Source organism: Sminthopsis crassicaudata, chromosome 3, assembly GCF_048593235.1.
Source record: "Sminthopsis crassicaudata isolate SCR6 chromosome 3, ASM4859323v1, whole genome shotgun sequence".
NCBI classification, from domain to species: domain Eukaryota; kingdom Metazoa; phylum Chordata; class Mammalia; order Dasyuromorphia; family Dasyuridae; genus Sminthopsis; species Sminthopsis crassicaudata.
The window spans coordinates 80,787,556-80,804,539 of record NC_133619.1 but is presented as its reverse complement, the minus strand read 5'-3'; the positions used below and the strand labels follow the sequence as shown (position 1 = coordinate 80,804,539).

At 35.6% G+C, this 16,984-nt stretch overlaps 1 protein-coding gene across 2 annotated transcripts in view; it reads left to right on the top strand.

Annotated features, from left to right (window-relative positions):
* CYP20A1 (cytochrome P450 family 20 subfamily A member 1) overlaps nt 1-16,390 on the top strand; it is a 54,007-nt gene extending 37,617 nt beyond the window's left edge. For both annotated transcript variants that reach the window (XM_074299000.1, XM_074299001.1), the window contains 2 exons: nt 9,727-9,816; nt 9,954-16,390. In XM_074299000.1, the coding sequence (XP_074155101.1) occupies nt 9,727-9,816; nt 9,954-10,104 (241 nt within the window). In that variant the 3' untranslated portion in view covers nt 10,105-16,390. The remainder of the gene's footprint in view (nt 1-9,726; nt 9,817-9,953) is intronic.
* The last annotated feature ends 594 nt before the right edge of the window (nt 16,391-16,984 follow it).

Sequence of the window (16,984 nt, the reverse complement as noted above, 5' to 3'; positions counted from 1 at the left end):
ACATATTGAATTTATTGTGTTTTTTTAAAGCAAGATGTACAAGACTTTTGTATACAATCCTCTTTTCTATCTGGTTATGTAAATGTTTTATTTGGTATTTATTAAATTTAGAATTTTTAAATAGTGGGAGGAAAAAATTTCAGGTTGCAAAAACCTGTTTTGATGCTAATAAATAACTAAAATTACTAAAGTAATAGATTGAGGAATTAATACAGGTATAGTTTGCCTAAATTTTAGCAAAACATTTAATATGACATCATGATAATTTTGTGGAAAAGATAGATATAGATCAGAATCTAATATAATTGGATGAATTTAGAAACCACTGAATGGCCAGCCTCAAAAGAATAAATGTTGATAATTCCATGTCATCTCAACAAGAGGTTTCAAATGGAGTGCCAGCAGGAGCTGTGCTTTAGTCCTTTGCTATCTGACATTTTTATCAATCCTAAATAAAGGCACACTTATCATATTATAAGGTGAATACTATGTCATACTATAAAGATGAGAGATAAAGTTAACAAGCTAGATAACTGAGTCAGAGCTTAATCTAAGAAGATGAGATTTAAAAGAGATCTGTAAAATCTTGCATTTGTATTTTTAAGAATCAGCTTCAGGGGCAGCTAGGTGGTGCAGTAAATAGTGCACAGCCTTGAAGTCAGGAGGACCCAAGTTCAAATGTGGTCTCAGACACTTAACACTTCCTGGCTGTGTGACCTTGAGCAAGTCACTTAACCCTAATTGCCTTAGCAGAAAAGAAAAAAATTAATTAAAAAATAAAAAATAAAAAAAAAAAATAAAGAATCAGTTTTACAAATTATAGAATAGGTAAGGTAATAATACACAGCACTGTTTCAGAAAGACCTAGGGGTTTCAGTGAACTAAAAACTCAAGTCATTAATACGAATTGGCTATCCCCAAAACTGATAGAATCTTGGGTTGCATGAAAAGGCATAAATTCCGCTGTCTTCTTCCCTGGTCAAACCATATCTGAAGAAATTTTGTGTAATTCTGAGCACCACAGTTTAGAAAGATCATTGATCTTAATAGGATTAACTGGAAAATATCCAGAGGAAGACATGCAGGATAGCAAAGCATATCACATGAGAGTCTGTTGAAGAAACTGAATGTCTTTGGCTGAGACAAGAGGAAGATCATGAATGTACATTTTTCTGCTTTGGGCTTCTGTGCAAGAAGGAGTGAGAGGAAAGAAGAGCATGTCCTGAATAAAAAGATAATTGAGAAGATATTTTTCAGAAGTTTAAAAATGTGAAGTCAGCTACAATTTGATTTTGGGGAGGATAAGTAGGCTAAAAGTTGAAGAAAAAGTTTCCAAGTCTAGCTTCTATTTTTATCTTCTATAAGAAAATTTTGTTAACAACTCAGAACCAGAAGAAGTAGAAAACTATATAAATATAGTTGAAAGAACTGGGGAGTACTTAGCCTGCAGAAGAGAAAACGGAGTCTTTCAATAGGTTGTGTTTTCCTCATTGCTACCCAGTAGAGATAAGGTAAGCTGAAGAGGAAAGCTGGTTTAGAAAGTAGCCAAAAAGATGGCATTTTTAGAGCAAGACTTAAAATATAAGAATTTTATTCTTCTGGTCAGACATAGAGTATACTCACCAGAGGCTAATCAGTATATATGTACTTGATGACTTGCAAATCTAATCAAAAGGGGTTTTTGTTTGTTTGTTTGTTTATTTTAATGAAGGTAGGATGTATACGGAAGGCAATTCCAGAGAAGAGCCACTCTAATGAAATCTGTGGCTTCAGAAATGTTTATATACAAATACTTGAAGTTTATGCAACAAGTAGTAGGAAATAGAGATGACAGATTTGACCTCATAGATATCTTTGAAATTTGATGGATACAACTCATAACTGCATGTCTTAGGGAATTGCCTTTGGCTTTGTGCTTTTCAACATTTTTATCAAAAACCTGTACAAAGTTTTGTTTATCAATTTTGCAGATGACATAAACCTAGGGGTGAGAGAGATCAGATAGTGACATATTGGATAAAAGAGTGAAGATCCAATATCTTGACAGCATGGAACTTAGAGGTGAATCCAAGAAGATTAATTTCAATGCTATAAAACCAAAGCAAATTTATAAGTACAAGATAGGGGAGCTATGGTTTTATAGTAGTTCTCAGAAACAAATCTAGGTTTTTTGAATGAATTGCAACCTCAGCATGAATCAGCAGTATGGTAATGACAGCCAAAAAACATTTAACATGATTATGAGCCAAATTAAGAAAAAGTAAGTGTGAACAGCTTTGGTGCCAGGAGCAATGAGAACCCCTGGCTTGGGTCTGTACTGGTGCTACTGATGAGAGTTAGGAAAGGGGGAACCCCTTTTGGTTCGGTGCAAGGATATTCTGTGACGGCGAAGAGTCCCCTGTAAAGGAATTTATAGGCCCAAAAACCTAGATTGATAAAAAAGGTTTATTGTAGGGTTTTGGAAGTAAGGGTAAAGGTAGAAAGACGCCAGGGTCAGAGCTGGTTGCCAGGCAGACAGGAACCCTTACATGGCCAGTGTAAGGACACCATGTTTTAGGACTCCTGCAATGAGTGGACTGCAGGGTTTCCTTTTTATCATCTTGAAGGTGGGTGGAGTCCTAGGCTCCTGGCTGGTTTTGGCCAGGGTTAACATTGAATAAAATTCAATGGGTTTTTAGATAAGGAAGAAGCTGTTTGTGGGGGTTGGGGAAACCTGAGCAGATAGTGGGAGACTGGGAAAGCCCAAGTAAGCTCAGATCTGGTAGGGGCTGGGAAAGCCTGGATATCATTGAAATTCAAAAGGGTGCTTTTGACCAGGATTTGTGAATCAAAGAATCTTCAGCCTTGGGGGGGGAGGGGTAGGAAGGGGGAGAGGGTTGAGAATCAGAAAGGAATCTTAAAGGGACCTCAACCCATATCACTACTGCTGCTGCCACTGCCCCTATCATCACCTAGCAGAGCCCAGGTATATTATAAAAACTTAATAGAAAGTGTGGATGTTCCATATTTGCTTCCGCTGTTATGGAGGAAGAAGGTCCAGTGAAGAGTTCAAATTGAAAAATGATTCTATATAGGTTGCAAGGCTCCTTAGATGCACTGAATATTCTCCTAAATGAGAACCATAATCATTCAGAACCATTTGTTGTATCTTTTTAAATGCAAGAAAAACAAACTGGATTAAGAATGCCCTCTGTTTAGTTCATAACTGCAATTGGTTGGGTAGCTCATAGAAACTGGTCCAATAATACCTTGGAGAGATGCTACAGACCAACAGTGAACAGGTCAGGAGTTAAGTAACTCAAGGGTAGAGTGGATCGCCCAGGTGGAATTGGCAGGCCCTCTTCTTGACCCTAAGTACCTAAATGAAATAAAAGCCCATCTTTTTATCATCCCTAATTAAATCCCTGATTTGTGTCAGTGATGGGAGCTTCCCATATCAGTAAGATCATAGCTTCTTCTTAGCACACAATAAAGTGTTTTCACAAGTATCTTCCCTATTAAATTTTTACAATTGTTAGTAGTATTTAAACAGCACTAAAATCTTGACAATATGTTCCTATTTTAGACTGTAGATAAAAAGCTATATACAAACAATAGAGACAAATCCAGGGACATATCAGTAAAATGCCTAGTGGTGCTATTGCTGAACAAATGATTGATGTAGTTCATTTTCCATTAGCATAATCTTCTGAATCATAATTTTTATGCTAAGGTGATTTATAAAAATAAGGAAAGATAAAAGGAATCACATTTTGTTAGGTTCTTACTAAGTGCTAAGAATTCTCTAGTTCTGGCCTTTCCTAGGAGTTTTACTTGTGAATTCCTGGGGAGGAGCTTGCGGGCTTGGGAGGAGCAAGTTCATTGGTTGAAGTAATTTTTCCCAGAAGCCTTTGCATTATCCCATGCCCATTCTCTGGGACGATAAAAGAGGGCAGCTCTGAAGGAAAAGGGAATCTCTGCTCTAGACCAGACTTGAGGTGGCTCTCTGCAGGAAGGGAAGTCACTTCTCTGGACCAGAGTTAATGGCAACTGTCTGGAGATAACGGTTCTCTACAGGAAGAAGAATCTGTCCCAGAGATTTGAGTTGACACAGCAGATCTCCTCCCAGAGAGCGATCAGCAGCTTTTGGAGACAACAGCACATTACAACATTTTACTGCATCTGTAATTCAGTACGAGTTTGTACATAGTTTATTGTACATTGTTTCTAACTTGTGAGTTCCTCAAGAACTAGAACTGTCTTTTGCCTTTTCTTTTTTTTTTTTTTTTGGTATTCCCAATGCATAGCATAATTTCTGGTACACAGTAGGTGCTTAATAAATATTTGTACTAGTTTCAAATAGTCAAATGACCACCATTGTTCTCACAAGGAAATTTCTCTAAAATACATTTGGTGAAAATCTAACTGGCACATTATCCTGCCTCATAATTTGAGACCTTCCTTTGAAATGAATTTATCCTCAGATTGATGAGGTATATACCTAATGATGAGGTCTATACCTCAATAAAATTAGGATTAATTGAGGTCTAGTGGCAGGTTCGGGGTACAGGGAGTCACATGGAGCTCCCCTGCAACCCCTTTGGATTCGGTGCAAGGATACAGAGTTAAATGAGGTCTAGCGGCGGCGAGAGTCCCCTGTAAATGACTTTACAGGCCGAAAACCTAGATTGATAAAAAGATGTTTATTGCAGGGTTTGGAAGCAAGGTTAAAGTCTGGTTAGTAAAAGGCATTAGATAGAGGAAGATATACACCAAAAGCAGCGGGACTGAGAGTCTGTGATGCAAAGCATAGTGCTGGCATGTTTCAACTCTCCTCCAAGAGATGATTTCAGCTTGGCTCTTTTATCTGCTTGAAGGGGCATATGGGTGGAGCCCAGGTTGATTCCTTGAAGGCCAGAACCCACCAGGTGGGGGTTGGGCTACATGAGCAGATCTGAAAACCCAAGCCAGCTCAGATCCTTTGGGGGCTGGTACCAGCCCAAACTGGCTCAGATACAGATCTCTTCCCTTGGAATACAAAAGGGTGGTTTTGACCAGATCTTGAAATCAAAGTTAAGTCCCAAAGGAAGTTGTAGATCAGAATAAGGAATCTTAAAGGGGGCTACGCCCTCATCAAGATGAGTCAATTTCCTTCTATGTATTTTTTGATCAGTTAACACAGTTCTGGTACAAAGTAAGTGCTTAATAAATGCTTATTGGCTGTTGGCTTATTCCAAGAGCAAAAAAATGTTAGGTAAAATTATCAAATGTCATGTATAGAATAATGTTAATATAACTTCAGGATGAATGAACTGAAATGTCAGTCTTTAAAGTGAAGCTAAAATTTGATTTTTTAAATTAATTTTATAATTATAACATTTTTTTGACAGTACATATGCATAGGTAATTTTGCTTTTTTTACAACATTATCCCTTGTACTCCCTTCTGTTCCAAATTTTTCCCCTCCTTCCCTCCACCCCCTCCCCTAGATGGCAGGCATTCCCATACATATTAAATATGTTATAGTGTATCCTAGGTACAATATATATGTGCAGAACCGAATTTTGTTGTTGTTGTTGCAAAGGAAGAATTGGATTCGGAAGGTAAAAATAATCTGGGGGGAAAAACAAAAAATGCCAACAGTTTACACTCATTTCCCAGTGTTCTTTTTCTGGGTGTAGCTGATTCTGTTCATCATTGATCAATTGGAATTGGATTAGCTCTTCTCTATGTTGAAGATATCCACTTCCATCAGAATACATCCTCATACAGTATTGCTGTTGAAGTGTATAATGATCTCCTAGTTCTGCTCCTTTCACTCAGCATCGGTTGATCTAAGTCTCTCCAAGCCTCTGTATTCGTCCTGTTGGTCATAAAATTTGATTGTTTGCAGACAAAATTGAATGTAGAAAAAGCTCCCCTTTCCAGAAAAAAAAAAAACAATTCAATCTTCGTGGGTCTTTTATTCCTGTATGTTTATTTTTAAATAATAATGAAAATTTATGTTCCTTCCAATTATGAACTTGAGAAAGCTTCATTATAATACAATCTGAAAATACTCAGATACCCTCAGGCAAACATCTGTGTTCTTTTTCAAGGTTATTTCAAAAGAAAAACTGATTAAAGTTAATTTAATCTTTAGTTTAATCTGTTGTGCGTAATATAAAATTATTTTGTACTGTAATTAATATATCAGCTTATAAAAAAAGCAGTACAATCCAGTGGCTTTATTTTTTTAAATAAACTTGGAACTTCTTAACATTCTTCTTGTAGGCAAAGAACTAAAAACAAAAAACCTTTAAATGGGACTCAAAAAAATTTGTTTTCCAAATAAATAGAAAGCTTAAAGTTCTTTGAAGGTAGGCTGGAGAATTTTTATTAAAAATCTGTATCTTCTCCTAAATTACTTTCATTTCTAGTTTTCCAGTGTATTTTATGGTACATCCAGAATGAAAATAATATATAAATATAACTTTAAAAGCATAGATAGGCAAAGAGGAGATAACCAATTAAAGAAACCAATGCTATGCAAAATTAAATACCTCGCTTTTTATTTGTTTTCATGTAACCAATATTAAAATTTTTAATTTCTTGGAATCTTCCTATTCATTTGTTGTCTTGTGTAAATATAGTTTTTAAATGTCTGTTCATTAAAAAACTGCATGCATTGTATTTCTCAACATGTGATCATGTAGATCACAGAATGCAAATATCATAGAATCTTAGTATTTGAAGAACATGGTCTCCCTCATTCTTGAACAAAAATTTCTTCTACAATAATAGCAGTAAGAAGGCATTCAATCACTGTTTAAAAACTCCTAGTTAGGTGGAATCCATTATTCTCCAGGGAAATTTTCTGAATAACTTTCAGTTCTTAGTACTTTCTTCTTTCATATCAAGAATACATTTGCCTCTCTTCAGCTTCCAGCCTTGCTCTTAGTTCTGCCCTCTGTTATCATGCAAAACAAGTCTTCCCTTCTTTTAACTGGCAGCTCTTGAAGACAACTGTCCTGTCTCTCATCTAACTCCTCTTCTCCAGGCAAACATTCCCATTTTTTCAACTAATAAGTGTGCAATATCATCTGAAAGCTCTTCACTACCTTTGTTGCTTTCTTCTGGGCTTTGAACTCAAAAGTCTTTCACTGTTTTCTGAATTTTCAGGTCTTTTTCAGAATATCCATTGAATAACAATGCTTCTCACTTGTAAAGTTGATTCTTTGAACCCAGGAGTAAGATTTACACTTCCTTTTACCAATTCACATCTTCTTAGATTTAGTTCTAATCTCTAATATATTGTCAAGATATTTTTGGATTCCATCATTCACTGTGCTTCTATCTAAATGGTTCTGTAGTATACCCCAATGACTATTGTATGTTCTTGTCTCCATTGAGCTTCACCTCAGTGTTCTCTCCCTTCTGATTCATGAATATCTTCACATCAGTATTTTAACATAGTTTTACTACAAACCACCTCCTTCGTTTTGAATCAAGAATAGCTGTACAAATATTCTAGTCATGTATTTATTTATTTATTTTTAAAATCTCAATGATGATGAGGTTTTATTTGCTTTCTTGCATTAGGATTTCTAGTTCATTTTGCTTGGCCAGTGCATTGTGTATATAGGTAGAGGAGATAAGACCATGGATTTCATTAGTCAATCAGTCAACAAATATTTTTAAAGCACTTACTTTGTTATAAGTACTTTGTTAAGTTCTGGAAACAGAGAAGCAAAGTCTCTTGCAATAAAACAGGTGAGAGTTGATGAGGGCCTAGACTAAGATGGGGAGGATACATTGTGAAAGTAAAAATGACAAGATTTGGCAGTGCATCAGATAATTTACACCAGGGGTTCTCAAACTACAGCTAGCGGGCCAGATGTGGCCGCTGAGGACATTTGTTTATGTGGCCCGCCAGGTAATGGCAAATGGGATGAGGGGACAGAATGTGAGGTTTTGTTTTCACTATAGTCCAGCCTCCCACAGTCTGAGGGACAGTGAACTAGCCCCCTATTTAAAAAGTTTGAGGACCACTGATTTAGATGATCAAAAGAGTGAAGTCACCGATGGCAAATTATGAATTACTGACAATAATAGAGAAGTTTAGCTAGAAGAAAGATTTGAGGGAAAAGATAATGATTTCTGTTTAGAATATTTGAATTTGAGTTGTTTAGGAGACTTCCAGTTCAAGATGTCCAATAGTTAGTTGCAGTTACATGATTGTATCTCAGGAGTTGAGATGGTCTGGATACCTGGATCTGAGAATAACCTGCCTATAGATGATAACCCATGTTGATAAGATCACCTCGAGAGAAAGTGTAGGAATAAAAGAGAAGTAAGCCTGGGACAGAACATTGTGGTGTACCACCTTTAGTGGACATGAGATGGATGAAGACCCAGTGAGGAAGTCTGAGAAAGAACAGTTGGACAGATAGAAGAATCAGGGGAAAATGATCTTACCAAAACTAAACTCGCCAAAAGAGAAGAGAGTGTCTCCTGGAGAAGAAGATGCTGAATAGTGTTGAGTGCTACAGAAAGGTCAGGAAGAGTAGGGATTGGGAAAAAGCCATTAGATTTAATAATTAAGTTATTAGTAACTTTGGAGAGAGGAGAAAGCCAGATTACAGAAGATTTAGAAGAGGAAAGAAGGGATTTTGGAAAGTGGGCTAGCAAAGCAATTAGGGAACAATAGAACATTTGCCCTTCTACTGTAACAGTTTATTTGAGATTAGATAACATAAATTCATAGTGTGTCCAGTTAGCATGGCTTCCTTATTTCCTCTAGTTGTGTTCAGCAGAACATGACCAGGAATGAAAGAGGCTGATAGGAGAAGTAATCTAGACTTGTGTTTGGCAAAGCATGATCAGTGATAAGCTCATTTTGTTGTAGGAAAGAACTGGAAACAAAATAAATGCTCATCCTTAGTGAATGGCTAAACAAACTGCAGCATATGAATATAATGGAATACTGCTATGCTATAAGAAACAGTGAATATGGAGAATTCTGAGAAGTATAGAAAGCATGTGAGTGAATGCAAAGTAAACATAATCAGGAAAACATGCACACAAATCACTACAACAATGTAAATAGAAAGAACTAAAAAGGGAAACAATGTGATATCATTATGATGACCGAGCTTGTTCTAGAAGCAGAATTGAAAAATATCTATCTCCTTCCTTTTTTTAAAGAAAAGTTCAAGACTATGGATATAAAACATAGCAAAGGCTCTTAGTGCCTTTGTCTTAGTTGAGGTATTGTCTTAGTCTTGGTTGAGGTATTGCTTAGTTTTTCTGAATTCATTCTTCCTTCCTTCCTTCTTTCTTTCTTTCTTCCTTTCTTTCTTTCTTTTTCTTCCTTCCTTCCTTCCTTCCTCCCTCCCTCCCTCCCTCCCTCCCTTCCTTCCTTCCTTCTTTCCTTCCTTCCTTCCTTCCTTCCTTCCTTCCTTCCTCCCTCCCTCCCTCCCTCCCTCCCTCCCTCCCTCCCTCCCTCCCTCCCTCCCTCCCTCCCTCTCTCTCTCTCTCTCTCTCTCTCTCTCTCTCTCTCTCTCTCTCTCTCTCTCTCTCTTTCTTTCTTTCTTTCTGTCTGTTACAGTGAGTTGTTTTCTGGGGAGATGATTGGGGGAAAGGTACATCTGGAAATGAAAGTGATAAAAATGAAAGATGATAATTTTTTTAAATATGAGAAATAGTCATGATACCTAACAAAATATATAGTGATTTGTCCTCAGTTCTGTTTTTTCTCTTTTCAAGGTTTGATCCAGACCGGTTTGATGATGAATCTGCTATGAAAAATCTTTCCTTGCTTGGATTCTCAGGTACACAAGAGTGTCCTGAGTTGAGGTAAGATGATTTAGGAAGGGAGAGGTACCTGCTTCTTTGCTTCATTATAGATGAAACAAAAAATTGGTCATCTTTTTATCTTTTCTTTATATAATTATTTTATTTTTATACAATTATTTGCCCTTCTTTCTGACTAGGTTTGCATATATGGTGGCTACAGTACTTCTGAGTGTGCTGGTGAGAAAACTGTACTTACATCCTGTGGAAGGACAAGTTATTGAAACAAAGTATGAGTTGGTAACATCATCAAAGGAAGAAGCATGGGTCACTGTTTCTAAAAGAAACTAAAAAATGAACATCAAGTTGCAAGAAAAACAATGCTTCCACCCTTTGATGGCAAAAATTCATTTCTTTTCCTGAGAAGTGTTATCCTAAACCTATCATAAGGTTTGGTGTTCAGAACTATTTTTTCCTACATCCTTAACATTATCTTCTTTTTATATTAATATTCTTTTACTAAATTGAATTTTATACAGTCATTTGTGATTTGAACCACATTGACTCCAGGACATGTGATATGGAAGTGAAGGTTTTTATTGCAAGACTATTCCTAAACACTGCCTTGTCAAAGCAGACCAACCGTGACTAATATATCCTTTAGGGCTGACTGGTAGTGAAGGCCACTCACTCTCTTAGACAACAGTAGTTAGTAGTTATAATTTTCATTGTTTAATATTAAATTATCTACTTTATTCTAGTTTTTACATAAAACATTTACATTAAATGGTCCCTACTTTGAAGAATTTTTATTCTAAGAGAGCACAAAATATGTTTCTTACATACTATTAAAAAGTTTAAATATGCAAAGGGAACTGAATATTTATAGAAATCTTATGGCAAATGATTTTATAAACAAAGAAATCTTTTGTAATATGATCTTTAACTAAGCTGTTTTATATACAACTTAGATTTTTGTATATTCTATTAGACTTTTGTTTGAAAACAGACCACATTTGTAACTACATTGTATCAGCATATTGCTCACTTTAGATAGCTTAGCTTTATGTTTTTGAATTAATGTTTTCCCTTGTTACTTCTCTTATATTTTTCTCATAAAACTGAAATTGTTATTCTTTGGGGGAAGTTGTTTGGCACATGGGTGGAGGAAAGAATTTGATGACATATCATTCTAATAGTTACTTATAGACTTGTGCATTCTACCTCTCATTATGTGTTCTACCTCTTATCATGATACCTAGTTGTTTTGACAGATGTACCATTTTAGTCTAAAAGAATAGGAAAGGGAAGAAGAGAAAATTTTCCTGGAAAAACACACTAGGAATTTTCTGTGTCTTTCATTCAAAACCACTTGAAAAAGTAAAGTGTTGTAACATCCCCAAAGAATTGTTAGCAGTAGACATTGAGTAAACATTACTGACTAATGTACTGCAAATACAAAGAATTCTGCCAAAATATCGACCCAAGGAAATACCTGATAGATGACATAAGAGTCATCTGCCACATGCTAGATAAGTAGAATGAACACATTAAGGGGATAGGTTAGCTGGATATGTGGCAACCCCAGTTCTTTACTACTGAAATAAAATTACTTCTCATGGCAGTGAGTAAATGGTAAATTCTGCTTTCTAGAACCTTTTCCTAGCACTTTCTCTTTATTATCAATATGATGCACTATCATAGATCTGCAGGTAGGATATGAAATAATTGAAAACACTGTCTCAATAGAAACACTTGTACATGACTTCCAACAGAGCCAAAGAGACACTTAAAAACCTGATGCCCTTGGGCTCCACCTAGAAAATTCTGCTTATTTTAGCTAAAGAATGCCAACTAATCATGTTGATTATTCAGCTACTTAAATATAAAATAGGTTAATATAATTTTTTTCAAGTTGTGGATGAAATTCACCTCTAAGGTATGTTTTTATTTTGACACCCAAATAGTTGCTAAGTATCCACATAAATTTAAATTTCAGGCCTCTAGGAGAATTGTTGTAAGGACTTATCCAGCCCCTCCTACTCCACCTCCCATGATCTCATCATGCACACTAGGTCCTTTCCTTCTCTTTATTGTGTTCCCAGTCACTGCATTGAGGGCTTAGGCTGTAATTATACATAGAAAAGTAAGCTATTTTTTTAATATTGAAGTTTTCCAAACTTCCTTATTTTTTTTTGGCTTTGATGCTCCAGATGAGTGCAGCAGGGAGCATTCAAACCTTGCTCTGAAATGTTCAATCTATCTTAGGTGGTTCTAATGAATTTCACATGTGGGCATCTAGGTCACACAGTGGATGGAGTGTTTGGCCTGGAGTCAGAAAGACTCATCTTTGTGACTCTAAATCTGGCTTTAGACACTTACTAGCTGTGTGACCCTGGGCAAGTCACTTAAGCCTGTTTGTCTCAGTTTCCTCATCTGTAAAATGAACTGGAGAATAAAATGGCAAACCATTTTTGTATCTTTAAATCTCAAAGAGAGTAACGAAGAGTTGGACACAACTGAAAAAATGACAACAATAAAATAAGGATTATGTGCTATATTCCTGAGAAGTCATTTTAAGAGGAGAAAAACAGGAATCTACAATTTCTGTATTTTGTATAACTATTTTTTGACTTCCAGTTACAGTTGTGTTTGTGATTCAGTCTCTTCTTGTTATTGAGTTTGTTTACTTACAAATCTATTCCCATATTTGCCCTCCTGTTAATTGAAATTTAGATGTATCCCTAGACAGTAGTAGTCTTTCCAGTACTTACACAAGCCACCTCTTTTTGAATGGCTCTGAATCACTGGGGAAATGATGTTGCTATTTTTAATGTATTTTAAAGTGTCCTTTCTGAGAAGGGGTGTTTTGATAATAATTAGAATGAATCCTTATTTTGTTTGTTTTTCTAAGTTAGTGCAATCCTATTTGCCTGGTATTTCTATTTCAGAAAAACATGAAATCCTAATTTAATTACCATTTGATTTCTTGCCTTAACAAGTTGGTCCTAAACTTTTTAAAATTTAAAATCTTTTAAGAGCATTAAGTACCTCCCTTATATGGACATTTTGTTTTCCATTTTCTAGATTGACAGCCGTGTATTTTATCTGGTTTATTAATTATATGTATTTTTCAGACAATTTTTAAAAACTTTTATTATCCTTTTATGCAGGAGCAAAACAGTGTTAAGAACTAACTGAAGGGAATGTCCTAAATGCAGATAGAGATTAGGGGGAAAAAAATCCAGAGATAAATTTCGCCCACAGATCCATTTAACATAATTCATTTGTTACTTTAGTTTTAGTTTCGAGGCTGCTGCCCCATTTATTGAGTTGAGTTATTTTGTATCTGCCTATTTTAAAATATTTTTTAATCTATCTGGGGCTAGAATTAAGGATAACAAAGAAGTTCTTTTAACTCTAGCTATAAAAATAATTTGTATTCTTAATAAGAATAGTCTAATTCAGGGAATATTCCAAATTTGGGAATTCCTCAAAAAAAGAAATTGCTTTGTTACTAGATTCTCTTTAATACCAACCATCCCTTTCCTCCCCCCAAAAAAATGCTGTTTAAATTTTCTCCAGATACTAAAGGTTCTTTGTTTAAGAAAAATTCCTGTTGTTTTCCAAGTGCCTGGAGTGTGTTGGAAACAGGTGGTAAAAGATCTAGGAAGCCAAGCCACAAGGGAGAATTGGGATAATTGTTAGGCTGGATGAACTTATCAAATGAGATAAGAGTTGTAAAGTACTTTGTAAATCTTGAAACACTATATATAAATGTTAGTTATTATAACTTAACTATTTTCTTTCTACCTGATAGTCACAATGTTTTTGTGCATATGGAGCATAATTAATTTTTTTCAGGCAACAAGAACAGGTTGGGAAGAAGGAGGGAAAGCTATCCTAGAACAGAAAATTGACATGGAATGCCATGTAGCATTCAGCCCAGAGAGGAGAGTTGGGAGGGGAGAGCCAAAGCCTAGGGGAATCTATATCAGTATCAGTATGTCCAGTCCAGAAAGGAATCTTAGAGAATTCCCTGAGCTTGAAGCTGAGGAAGCTGAGGTGAGCAAGGACAGGAGAGTTCTTACGGCAGGAAGAGTACAGCTGAGTCAGGCAGCAGGTGGGCGATCAGGGTGATAAGATGGAGCCCAGTAAGTAGGACAAGGCAGGAGCTGTTAATAGAAGAGCTTTCATGAGACTAACTTGGAGAACAGGCCATAGGACAAACAGCCAAAACGCTTCATTTATAGGGTTAAAATGTTTGCTGTGGAATCAGATGAAAACATTGCAGCTTTTTCATGTGCAGATAAGTTGGGAAGTTTGTAAACACAGAATCTCAAATTAGAAGAGACTCAAAAATGATCTAGTCCAACCTGCACCAGACAATTTGAAGATGGGGCAGCTTGTTGCTCCTGGGGCAGCTCTAATCATTAAGAAATCTTTCTTTATATCAAGCCAAAATTTGTTCCCTTCCCCCCCCCCACTTCTCCCCATTCTCCTTAGTTACACCTTTTGGAGCCAAGCTTCAACAAGTCTAAATCCTGTCCCTCAAATACTTGCCTAACCCCCCCCCCCCCGACTCCCACCACTTTCCTTATGACATGGTACTCATCCTAATTGCCCTTCTCTGGATGGTTCATTACTGGACTCCAAAATAGTACTCTTGATGTAATCTCATTAAAACAGAATAATAATGGTTTAAAATAATTTTTATTAGAATAATAATAGCAAACATTTGTATAGCTCTTTTAGGATTTGCAAAGTGCTTTACAAATATGGTCTCATTTTATCATCACAAAAGTCCTATGAAAAGGTGATAATCATTTTCTTTATCTTACTCGGAAGGAAAATTGCAGCTGAGGGAGGTTATATGACTTGTTCAGGATCACACAGCTGGTGTCCAAGGCTAGATTCTAATTCAGATTTTCCTTACTCCAAAACCAAAAATGTCTTCTATTCCAGAATATACATGAATGAAGTTTATACATAAATTCCAGAACACAAAACTAAGACAAACATCTTAGCAGTTCTATAAACAATGCCAGCATAAATACAGCCTAAGATGGTATTTATTGTTTTAGCTACTTATCCATATTGAGTTTGCAGTATTCTAAAACCTCCATATTGTCATTGTCATTGTTGTTTTTTACTTTTCTATCTTTGTGAAATATTTTTAAAATGGATGACTTTTCTTTTTCCCATCCCCACTAGACCTTCCTTTATAAGAAAGCAAAACTTATCTCATCCCCATACTAAGGTATGAGATAGATTTTATTATTTGTTCTCTATTAACAAACTAAAGTTGGGCCTTGCATTTAATCTGAGTTCAGCTGTCTTTTAACCTTATTATTTAAATTACTGTAATCTCAGGATAGTTTGGTTCTCCTAATTTCACCATTTTAATTGCATCAGTTGATACAAGTCTTTCATGTTCCTATAAATTTGTCTATTTCTTACAATGCAAGGACCTATATCATTGCATTCCTATATTACGTTTATTTCCTTATTATCCAATCAACAGAAAGTTGCTTTTTGTTTTACTTTTTTTTCTCCCACAAATAGTTTGAGGATGAATAATTTGGTATTAATGGGATCTTTCTTTTTGTCTTTGAATTCCTTGGACCAAAGGGTAGGAATTGATGGATCAAAAAATTTATCCCATAATTCTAAATAATTTTCTACAATTAATGAGTGTGCCTGTTGTTGTCTCATACTTTCTCCAGTATTGATTATTTCTGTTTTTTATCATCTTTACCATTTGCTGTTGTGAGAATTGTGTCTGATTGTTTTAATTTGTTTCAGAATTATTTTAATTTGCTTTTCTTTTATGGATGGTTCATAGCAGTGGCAACAAATTTAAATAGAAATGGATCCCTGTTGGAATAACAATGGCTGCTTGGAGATCCAACCCAGAATGGATCTCCTCTCGTTGAGAGGATGATACAAGGAGACTGAGAGACCGTTGTGTTGTCCGACTTCTCTCCTTTTCTCTCTGCCTCCAATTTATCTCATTCCCAATCTGCAACACCTGTGTCAGCAAAGGCTACCTTGAAACTCCTTCAGGTGTTATGATTTACTGCTATGGAGGCTCTTGGAGAATTAACCTGCCCTTTAACAGATCCCTGCTGGCAGTGTATTGCCTTAAAAAAATCACAAGTTAACATTATCTATGTTGTGTTGTATTTTATTTATTTTATTTTAAACATTTCCCAATTACATTTTTTTTTTTTTATGATTCAGGTTAGCATTTGGGAATTTTGAAGACAAAAAGTAATGGCTAGAAATTTGACACTTCTGGTTTGGAACATTCTTTCATATATTACTGATAGATTTCATTCCTTTAAAAAAGAAACTGTTCTTTGAGCAATTATGTTATCAAACTTTTATCAGAGATGTTTGTTGCAAGGAATTTTTCATAACATTTTTCTTCTAGATGTATTAATTCTGTATGAAAGGTTTTTATATTTCTGTAACTGAAATTTTCGCTTTTATCCATCTACTATGATTATCTATATCCCTTGTTTTTTTTGGTTAAGAATACTTCTCTTTGATTATGGTCTGCGAGGGAGAATTGGAATGATATGGAGTAAATTTAGGCAATATAAAAATATATTAATAAAAAATTTGCTTAAAATATTTTTTCCCTTTGTAGTTGTGAAAGAAACTTCTTTTTTTAAATAATAAAAAAGTTTTTCACATTAAACTGCTATCAAGAAGTACCTCTTCCATTCTCTATATGCTAAATTGATTTTGTGAACCTGATTATATTTACTTGCCACCCTTGGATGCTTTTCTGAAACTGGGCACTCAGCTGCCATAATGATGGAAATGTACTGTGTGGTTCATTGCAGAAGAACTCGCACTTTAAGATGACACATTATTCCATTATTGATTCTTATGAGATTGATGCTATGTCAAAAGTGACTGGGAACAGAATTAGGAAAAGTCATTCATGCAGGGGGCTCTAAAAGACCAAGTCTGTCTTTTAGTTGGAACTCGGACAGACTTTTGCTTAGATTTCCAGAAAGGATTTTTCTTCTCTCCCCATATCTCAGCAGCTACGTGGCAGAGTGGATAGAGCATTCATCTTATGTGACCTCACACACTGGGCAAATTATTTACTCCTCTTTGCTTCAGTTTCCTCACATGTAAAAGAAGCTGGAGAAGGAAATGGCAAACCATTCCAGCATCATTGCCACAAATAGGGTCTTAGAAAATCAGGTACAAC